At 32.2% G+C, this 10882-nt stretch overlaps 1 protein-coding gene across 2 annotated transcripts in view; it reads left to right on the top strand.

Moving 5' to 3' along the window:
• Positions 1–9222, top strand: part of roq (RING finger and CCCH-type zinc finger domain-containing protein roquin) — a 29642-nt gene extending 20420 nt beyond the window's left edge. For both annotated transcript variants that reach the window (XM_071590955.1, XM_071590956.1), the window contains exons 14-18: positions 1–134; positions 376–445; positions 528–629; positions 1769–1882; positions 4496–9222. The exon at positions 1–134 is cut by the window's left edge and continues 41 nt beyond it. In XM_071590955.1, coding sequence (XP_071447056.1) covers positions 1–134; positions 376–445; positions 528–629; positions 1769–1882; positions 4496–4615 — 540 coding nt within the window. In that variant the 3' untranslated portion in view covers positions 4616–9222. The remainder of the gene's footprint in view (positions 135–375; positions 446–527; positions 630–1768; positions 1883–4495) is intronic.
• The last annotated feature ends 1660 nt before the right edge of the window (positions 9223–10882 follow it).

The raw sequence follows: 10882 nt of genomic DNA, 5'->3' as shown, positions 1-10882 counted from the left end.
CACATTGTGGCAGCACCAAACAGTAGCTTGGGGGATGGTTACATAACAATCGGCCATGGGATAATTGATCCTCCACAACTTTTTGTTCAGGGTCGAAACACTGAGTGTGCAACATCGCCTTATGCATCAAAGGAGTAAGTACTGATGACACAACTGGGTGAATTACACTAATAAATTATGGAACTTATATGTATAAGTGTTATCAGTTTTTCATAGTAATAGATATTCACGATATTTTATGTGCATTACATTGTCATTGAGAGAGGATTTGTTAATTTTACAATTATTTTATATTCACACTTTTAATATTTCAAAGCCATAAGCTATTTTCACTTAAATAACTTTTTGGATTAACTCCGTAAAACCTTTTTACAGCTTATTAGTAGAGTCACAGCGAGTGAAGCAGCAATTGCGTAATTTGGAAAGAAAAATCAATGATTTAAAGGTGAGTTTCATTTTAAATACATGTTTTTAATGCTAAATGAAGTGAGTATACTCACTCTGCTAATCATTGTTTGCTCTTATAGCTGGCCACTGAGGGTGCTGCTATGAGCGAAGGAGAGAGGTTAACTCAGGAATTACAATTGATAGAGCAAGGAATCAGGGAGAAGGAAAAAGAGCTCAGATTGGTAATTGTACTTGTATACTATAACCCTTTTCTTTTCCCTTCCTTTTCTTTCGAATTTCCCTTATTGCATGTATATATATATATATTAGAAAGTAGAGAATTTTCTACTGTAAATTATCTTAAGCACTTTCAAGTTCAAGTAGTTCCCATGGGAGAGGTTCATTCAGTATAATCAGGTGCATGTGTATAAAAAATATTATATATAAAGTGCACCAAAATCTAGTGCCCATGGTTTAAGGTATAGGGTTACTTTGAAGCAGACTGTTGTTGATTTATTTTTATTTTCCTATACTCTTGTGAACCAGCTTAAAAATAGTTAATTACTGACAAGCAGTGGTACTGGGTTCAGCACTCTGAATATTGTAGATATCTGCATAATCTTCAAATGGTACTTCTTGATTGTGTTTTACAAAGTTTCCTCTTATAGAAACTTTTTAAGATCTCTTGATGCAAAGTCTCACAGTGCAGGCAGACCATAAATAAAAGCCAATAAACTACCAGGTTAATTATAATTACTAGTGTTTGAATTAAAGCTTTGAAATCACTGGCAATTGACATAAGTATTCAAGAAACAGTGGAAACTTTAAAAAGTTACAAAATAGTATTATTGCTATTTGGATCTTACCATATTCACCTCACAGTGGTCTCAAAGTGTATGTATAGACACCAGCATTCAATATTGCATATTTCTGCATCAAAAAATTTGCGTATAATTTCAAAAATCAATAATCCCAGGCAAATGTGCACTCACGAAAACTTTCTTCATGACATTGCTCCCAACAGGTAAGAATAATGAATCATTACAGGTGATCATTGAAGCACTATGATTATCTTACTTGGTGCAACTTTAAGGAAACAGTACTGTAATGATAATAATAAAGATATGTATATACATTAATGATATAATATCTTGAAAGGGGGACCAATATGTGATACGATCAAGCAGCTCATTCATAATCATAGTTTTCTGTGTTAGAAAAATTGATTGCCACGAACACTTCTTTGAAATTTATCTTTTTAGTGGTTGTATTTGGAGTTCATCTACCTCAAGTCATAAACATAATCTTTTGGTAGTACAACCACATTTGGAACACATAATCTTACATGAAAGATAAATGTTTTTTTTTCTCTTTTATTCAGAACCAGCTAGTATCAGCATCATTGGTGTCTCCAACATTTGCCTCAGTAGGTTGGAACAAAGATGGCCCTGTAAATTGGAACCTTAAATCGAGCTCCAATTACAAGAATGATGATGTAAGTATATTCTTAACTGCTATCTACTTACATTTTGTCATGCTCAAATAAATTTTTTGTGAATTAAGAATATGAAAGATGAAGGTAAGTACGTATTTAGTCATTCTTGAGATTCAATTCTAGCATGTTACCAGTGAATAATACTGAAAAATGATCAATTAAATTGTGGACTTTATGAAAATAGCTGGGATCAAAATGGTGCGGTGGCTAACGTCTAGCCTTCCCACCAAGAGGGCCCGGGTTCAAATCCTGGAGACAAGTATTTTTCAGTGGTGTCCTAATCAGGTGCTTTATGGAGAGCACTTTGAGTGTGTACGACGTCGGTCAGATGGGGCGTTTAACTATGGACACCTTTGGGCCTTTCGACAAGGGTATCCTGGTGCCGATTCCGGGTTTCTTTCCGCCCTTCCAATATGAGCTTTTTAACTGAAAGTTCTTATGAGGTGGAGAGTATAAAAATTAGAATCACAAAAATTCATTATCATTGGCATTTCCATATTCTTTGCCTTAAAGTTTGACCTTTTGTCAGAAATTCTGTTTTATATGCTCAAAATACTCCAACAATTGGCTAAAGAGGCAAGAAGATAGAAATAGTAGAAAGCACATTCAAATATTGAGGATTGCCGTATTTAAGGCTTACTGCTACTACTGTAAGGTCAACAATATTAGTCAATTAACCATCAGTGAACCGTTTTCTGACAGCTCTACAAACTTCAATATAACCAGTTAGGAGCAAATCATCAAGTAATAGTAATTTTTTAATATTATTTATAGATTCATGAAGCAATTTCCATGATATTTTAATAGCCTTAGGATTGACAAAAGATACGACTGAGTCTCAAAATCCTTTTACTGAGTCACTTGCAAAAATGGAATTGAGTTTCAAAACTCTTTGTTTTCCAACAAATACCAGTTATGCTGTTTCTGCTTAGGTGCAATAATCAGGTGATCATAGCAGTTCAGTGGTGTCAGGGCCAAGTTGGTGATTAGCTACCAATTGAAAACCATTTCTTAGTTGTATCAGTTTACCTTTCAGTTTGAATAATAGTTGCAAATGTGTACTAAATATGTTGCATGATTTGGGGATAATTTAGTTTGAGATATTTATGGGTCAGAGGACCATGTTGTGATAGGATTTCACTATAGCATTCGCCTAATTCATTCTAAAAACGACTACTCATCATACTATGATTATTGCCAGATACGATTGAAAGAATGTAGTGTATATTAATTCAAACTAATGATACATCTAAGATTTCATTTTGTTTTTTTTTTGAACATTTGTAAGTTAAGGATATCAAAGCATAAGATTAGGACTGCCTAAAAATGCATAAAAATATGTACTACTAGCATATGAAATAACTCTGTATGCTGGTTGAAATATGTTGTACAAATCCTAGTTTTTTTAATATTACTCTAAGATGAGTATTCGAATGATACCCATAAAAATATTACAGTAAAATCCTTCACAGATACGTATGCCATATTATTAATTTAGATACTATAATTTTTTTGGCCAGAAATTATTATAGCATTATATGCTCTTTATTCTTCAACTACTAAGGCAGCATTTAAGATGCTTCATTGTACATCTGGTAAAATTGTGCCTGACAATGAAGAAAAACTACCACATGAGCCCAAAATTGCATGCTGATGGGCGTATTTTATTCGTCAATCACTCGGAGGGTGTATTTTATTCCTCAATCACTTGGAGGAAATAATCCACAGTTTTCATAGCTTTCTAAATATGTAGACATGAACCAGCTTCAATTTCATTTGTGGTGAATGGTTCCAATAGTCATGTCATCTTTGAAGAAACATACATGTTAAATGAAGGTATCAAACATGATTGAAGAGAAGTTCTCCTTCATCCATAACTGGCATTGGCTATAAGTATGAGCATACAGTGTGCTTCTCAGCCTTCCTCTAGCCCTTATGATGTTTTTCCTGTTGCCCAGTATCAAAAAAGCCTCCATGAAAAGCATTTTAGATCTAAATATACATTATGTGTTTAAGTAACAATGTAACATTGATTTGAATCCATCTCAATAAATTATGTGAATAACATCTGTATAATCACTCGTTATAGAACAATTCTCATATGCTGTAACAATTTTTAACAACCTAACATCACCTCAGATTAATTTCTGAGGTGTCATATTCGGGGTAAAATACACTCTGCTGACATGAAAATGGAAGCACATGATAAAAAATAAAACCAAAAATTTTATTTCATTCAAAAAGTGATGGGTTAGATGAAATAGGGAATAATGGGTGGTCTTCTCAAGTGTGCCTTCTACTTAGACTAATCAATGGAAAATATTGTGGCACAACCAAGGCTTGTAAGTATACAATACATGATTGAAACAATTATGTCAGATATTCCAAGGAAGTTGGCTCTGTAATTGAAAACAAAGATAAAATTCCTTCAGAGGTCATCATCCCATTATAGAGTTTTACTTTTGAAGGTTTTAATGTGAATAAGATGATTGTTGTCATGTTTAGTTTTTGGTGGGCAGTGTTGACACAGGATTTTAAAGATTTTTTTCAATATAGCTTGAGTAATTCAGTAATGAATAATAATGAACAATTTTTCTTGCTGCCCAAAAACAGGAGGACAGTTATGAGAAGGGGATAGCAGATGACATGAGGGAACTAGAGTTGAGGTGGGAGTATGAGTTGGAGGAGCAGGAGAAGAGGTGGTCCAGTGAAGAAGAATCGGGGAAGAAATAGTGGAAGGACATGCTCTCTCTTATTTGAGAAATTATTTGTATCAACCCAATGGGTTCAGATGTTTTAGAAGAAAGAAGTTAATCCTGTTTTAAGTGAGCAAGAAATTATCTGGAATGATCAAAAGAAGAAGACATGTGGATATTTTTTCCATGTGTAAGTATAGAAAATTTAAATGGTTCTCAATAGCTTTGGTGGTTGGTAGATAAAATGTATTTATATAAAATAATGTTAAAAGCATAAAGTAGTTATGAAAGTGATGTGACTGATAATTAGATAGGTATTATGGTGGATGATTAAAAGGCATGCATATGGTACGATACATCTTCAATATTATGAGTACCCCTGATGATTCCCGAGCATACTAGTAGGTACCTCAAGAAATGTAGTTGGTGGTGTTAAATTAATGGTTATCGATAACCTTGAAAATGTTATGAGCTTTTTCCCCTCGAGTAAAAGATTTCATAGACTGAATTAATTATTGTTTTAACAATACTGCATAAGTATTGACATGCTCTCATTGTTGATTTTGTTACAAAGTATGCATGTTCAACTTTGCATATTACAATTTGGCTGTTTAATATAAGGGACAAAGTGCTCTGATTTGATATCAATGTTGCGATGGCAATGCAGAAATTATCCTGTGATATGTTCCTAAGCATGGGAAAACTCATAAATATAGTTATATATACAGAGATATATATTTCTTTTCTCCCAAGTGTCCAGTGCTGTAGCCAAAACTTTGTTATTTTTTTTTTAAATTACTGTTTAAACTACTTTGATTTGCTATAACATGATGTTTTTTATCGAACTTTTACCATTAATAGGCTTATTATCACGATTAAATTGCATAAACGTTAAAAACTCATTATTATATTTTACACTATAAGTTTTGAATGATGGTCTTTCAGTCCTAGTTCATTCTGTCAGTACTTAACTCAAAACTTGCGGTTCATTAAATTTATTGCAAATGGGTATATCAGGAATTTAGAGCCAATTTTCTATTTTCATACTTCTGAGAACTTTCCATGTGTGTTATCTCTCTTCCTGTTCCTTAAGCATTAATTTATTGTTTTTTTTTGTTTCTTTTCCAACCATAGAAACCTTTGGGGCCAAGTTGCATTTTTTGATTTTTTTTATTTTCAAATGCTGTACTTGGAACTTAGCTCTGTTGGCTCATTAATTAGAAACTTTTTTGCAATATTTCTTCAAAGAATAGTTTTCTACCAAAGAATATTTCAGATTAGAGATATCTTCAGTTTTTTTCCCATAAATTAATGCTTATATAAATCTATGAACACCTCTGTACGATTAATCTAATCTGAATGACTGAGTGTGAGGTAGATGACTTTTTTCTTTTACACTTTTCTACAGAATATTGGGAAATCTGTCCTACTTTTTAAGACTGTACTTTTATAAGTGTTTGAGGCAAATCACCTTTAATATTTGTTAACAAGGGTATCACATTTTTGCCATTATGGGTAATTGACTCATTGATGTTCCCTGACTAGAAATTGTTAACTTGTTGTTTTTTACATTAGTTTCTCCTAGTAGCCATCTCAGTCCACTTCACTTTGACAACTACAGCTAGAATATGCTTAGCAAATGGAACTTAAGGAAATTTCTATTTAATTTGGTGTTGTTGAAATGTTGCTTCTTGCTGATCAAATATAGATGGATAATTCACCACTTCTACTTCTTTTTTCATAGTTGAAATGTCTTGTAACTTTGTGTTATTTCCTGTATAGTTTGTTTTTATTTAAACTGATACAGTGTGTTTGCTTAAATCTAAATATGATGCTCCAAAAATGTAGTTCCTGGAATTACATTGGCTAATGCTTTACTGTCTGATATGATCATTTAATGAAATCATTTGTTACTGAATGTTCCTATGCTTTGTGGTGTTTTGTTTATATTTCTTGTTTCACCAAATTGGTGATTTTTCCTTTAAAAAGAAGCATTTTTGTTTCTGATATCCTTTTAATAGGTATTTGTGTGTACACCTTTTTCCAAATGCTGTGAGTATATTACTTCACTAAAGGTGTTACTGCTAAAATTGGTTTGCATAGTTGAGAAATTATTTTATTCTATAGAAAATAAAACTCTCTGAAAAACTAAATTGAATGATCTGTGACTTGATCCAATTTGTACATAAAATGTCAAAAATCTAATGTTAATTGTGTAGAAAGTTACACTAAGTAACACTGTAAATAGAAGTCACAGTGTTTGAACTGCAATAGTTGCTGAATGTTGTTGTTGATTATTGAATGATTACTCTTGTACTGTTAATTGCACACATAAGCAATGGATTTATCTAAATTATTGTACACATCTCTCTTGAATTATTACTACCTCTCACAAAGAACTTAATTTTGTTGTCTGTACATCTTATGTGATTCTTTTCATTAACAGAAAATGCTTTACCCTCACTTTTTCATGTTAATTTTAGCATTTTTGGAACTGATGAGGAGTCTAATGTGGCTTTTCAAATGTAGGTTACTGTGTTAGTGGTAGAGGCAGTGACTTGAATATTCAAGTGTGGGTAAACAGTTTTACCTGCATTATATTTATAGCAGAAAATACTTGCATGTTAAACATGTTCTTTGTGCAGATAGTTCTATGCTTGGAACTTATAACTTTGTACAGTTATACATTTAGTTAACTAGGGACAACTTTGTTAGTGTGTACCTGTTGCTGGGGATGAATATTGGTGATGGTTAAATTTTCCTTAAGCATAAATTTTTGACTGGGAAAATGTCAATATGGATATTATATGTCACATAATCTCCTGTAGACTTTGTACTATAAGTGTTGGTGGGAATATCATTTGACCAAGTGGGTCTGGTAATATGAAATTATTTATATATAATAACAGTATCTTTTGTGGTGGTTTTTTTGATGTACTTCTGACATGAGAATATGAATTGCTCACAACTACATGTGAACATATATCAGGTATTACATGAAACAGAAAATACATCAATTTGTGCGTAGGCTGGTATTTGATTTTTTTAATGTTTTGGTGCTCATTCCAAAGAAGTGGGTCTGAGGTCACATGTACTTTTATGATCCAGCTGAAAAACTCTGTATTTATGTTGCAGTTTACTATGTAAATGCTTCTTAACTCGTCGTTCTACTCAGCTAGTATTATGACCTCATTTCTCTGTCTTAAAGAATGCGAGATCTCTTTTTGGTATTTTGTATTTGTTTTCCCCAGTTATGATTAGAATTATTTCCCCTTTAAGTATATGAGTTATATCAAGGAAATAAGCCCACTAAATATTCAAGAGTCAACATGAATGAGCACCAATTAGATAGTATTGAAGAGGAAATCTAATTGAAGATATGTTTCATATTACAACTTGAGTTTTCATTTTGATTTTCAGCTATTATATAGCTGTGTAAAAATATCTGTTATTAAGGATATCACATTTTAAGTGTGCAAATTGCACTATGAAAATCCTAATGCACCATCTGGTTAGTATCAATGTCAGTGGTTCTAAAACATTTGAGAGTATTATGGATGGCTTCCATGATAATTCAAATTCTTGAATGGCTTGCAGTTAAATCTATCCATAGTGAGCCAATATAATTCCCCTAATGCATATAGCTCAAAAATCCCTTGACCTTATAAGTCCTATTTTTCTGGAAATATAAATTACAAGTCTTGAATACAAAATAATTTTCATGCATTTAACTGGGCTTAACTTGGTCTGTCTTTGGAAAAAAAATATTAAATTAATGAAGGTCCATCTTGCAAACCTGAAAGTTGGTGGATAATGTGGTTATTTCACTTTCTAATCCCTGACAAATGCATTTGGCTGTTCTTATTAAATGGTAAAAATGTTAAGGCAAGTCTCTCCCATTGTATTACTTTTACTTTGGCTCAGTATGATTGTGAAGAACTGAAATTTAAAGATTTAAACAGTCAGAATGAGTTATTACTGGTATGTAAAAAAAACACGTTCCACTTGACTTGCTAATGTTACATCATTATTTTAAACCTAAAATTGCTTTTATTTTGTTTATTTATGTAAACAAGTGGCTGGACATGTTCTCTTGGTCATGTACAGAGTTATTTTGTATCTTGACATTGGCTGTAATCTGAACTTATTCCAGTCACGTCTCAATTTTGTGCCTTTAAAATGAAGTGCTACCTTTCCTCCATTGATTGTCAGCATTTGTTGTTTGTTCTATTAGCCATGTCTTGATGAATTTAAATACTGTTATTTACTTTGCTGAAAATTTATTATTTATTGTTGTAGTGATCTTCACTCTGAAACATCCCTTTTTCTAATAGAAAATTATGACATCCATTTTGTGTACTGTGATTGGAATATCTTCAGGTAAATTATTGCATGCACTTCACTTTTGTTCAACAGTTTTATGTTTGAACTGGGTCTATTTTCACAGAAAACATGTATGTTGTTGTTATCAGGATCGCCAAGTGTATGAAGAGCAAAATTTTAAATGATATTCATGAGTTATCAGAAGTCACAGATTTTTAAATTAGCATATGAAAGGCATGTTGCGCATGTTTACCATACCGATTATATTAATCACTTATGTAATTTTGGTGGCTTGAGGAATATATACATAAATCTATATATATTGCCTAAATGTGTTCTTTAATTTCAATAATTTCCAAAGACCCTATGACCTTCCCACAGCAAAGTACATACTGACAAACTTATAATGGAAAATGTCTGTTAATTTCTGGCTTAAAATTAAAGTCTAAGTGACAAATAAATTGATCTATCTGGTTATACATTAATCTTCATCTTTAAATAACTTTCATTAGTCATAATTATTAGTAATAGTAAAACAATGTTTGCAGAATAGAAAGAAAATGATAAGGATTTGTCCTGAATGCATAGCATCTCTTCACATTCTTTGAAATAAGTATGTATCGTAATTATGAGAAACACATTCACTGATTGTGTAGTTATTTACATTGCCTGTGAAGATTCCAAAGTTAAATAGCAAAAAATAGATTAATCGATCTTGGAAAACTGTGAAAAAGAATCCCAAGTCTAGATTTAACCTTATCACTGTGTTCACACTGGAATCCTAGTTCTCACTTGTGGCAAAAATGGAGTGTAACATGCCTCTAAAGCCTTTATTCCTCTCGAAATAATAAAATAATCTAAAAAATAAAAATATAGAATTAAAAAAATAATCCAAATTCACTTTTTTGACTGGAACAGTTTTATTTCTTGATTTTGATGAACATAATATTTATAAACTTTCAAAGTATAAAGTGCGTCACAGTGGGGGTGAAAAGATGTATTCACAGCAGCCTACTATTATTTATTTTATTATTATTAGTTTACACAATTACGTTGCAATTAGGCAAATTTCCTGGTGGCAACGGTCAGGTTAGGTCAAAGATAACTCTACAATGAAAATTACATACGAACACATAAAAACAGAAGAGATAAAATATTTTTACATAATGACACTTCCACATCACATACAAACAAACTTCCACATCACATACAATATGCCGTCCTCATCACATACAAACAATATTTTCATGACTACAATGAAGTTTATTACCCAGTGGCTGCTTTACATTTCAACTTATAACTTCTAAAATTGGATGGAAAGGGCTCAAACAAACCTCCAGGCAGCTGATTCCAATCAATTATGGTTCTATTTAAAAAAGAGTATTTTTTCTTATTGGTTTTTTGAGTCCTTATTTTTATTTTGTGGCTATGGTCGTTTTTTCCCTTAAAGTTAGGCTTTTCTATCCCTTGCCATAAATCTTCCCACGCTTCGTCCTTTTTAACAACTCTATACATCGCGCCTAACCTACTCCTTTTTCTTCTACTTTTCAAACTCTCCCATTTCAGTGCAACTATGCAAATTTCCTAGGTGTATTCACAGAACCGAAAGGGTTAAGGATTACAAATAGCTTTTTGCGAGTCCAATTGATGCTCAAAGTAAATAAACTACTACAACTAGGGGTCTGAGGGTTCAAAATACTTTTGCATGAAGAAATCAAGATTCTTCTGTCATCTGCAATATGTTTGCACACTAATACTTTTACTGACAGATGCCTTAGTGTTCCAATTGCCCTAAGCTCTATTGCACTGACAATCTACCTAATTTGGCATTGTGATAGGCAGGAAATTCAAATGTAGTGGTGTTTTATTGCTATTTCCACCCAATACCTAGATACCAAACCAGTGGATTGCCATTAATACCCATTTAGTCATGTAATGAATCAAAGTTGTTTTCACATGTTGTTGAGCATGTAAGTGAAAT

Source organism: Hetaerina americana, unplaced genomic scaffold (genome assembly GCF_022747635.1).
Source record: "Hetaerina americana unplaced genomic scaffold, ioHetAmer1.1.p SCAF_4, whole genome shotgun sequence".
Taxonomy (NCBI): domain Eukaryota; kingdom Metazoa; phylum Arthropoda; class Insecta; order Odonata; family Calopterygidae; genus Hetaerina; species Hetaerina americana.
The sequence above is the reverse complement of the archived record's forward strand: the minus strand, read 5'-3'. Positions and strand labels throughout refer to the sequence as shown.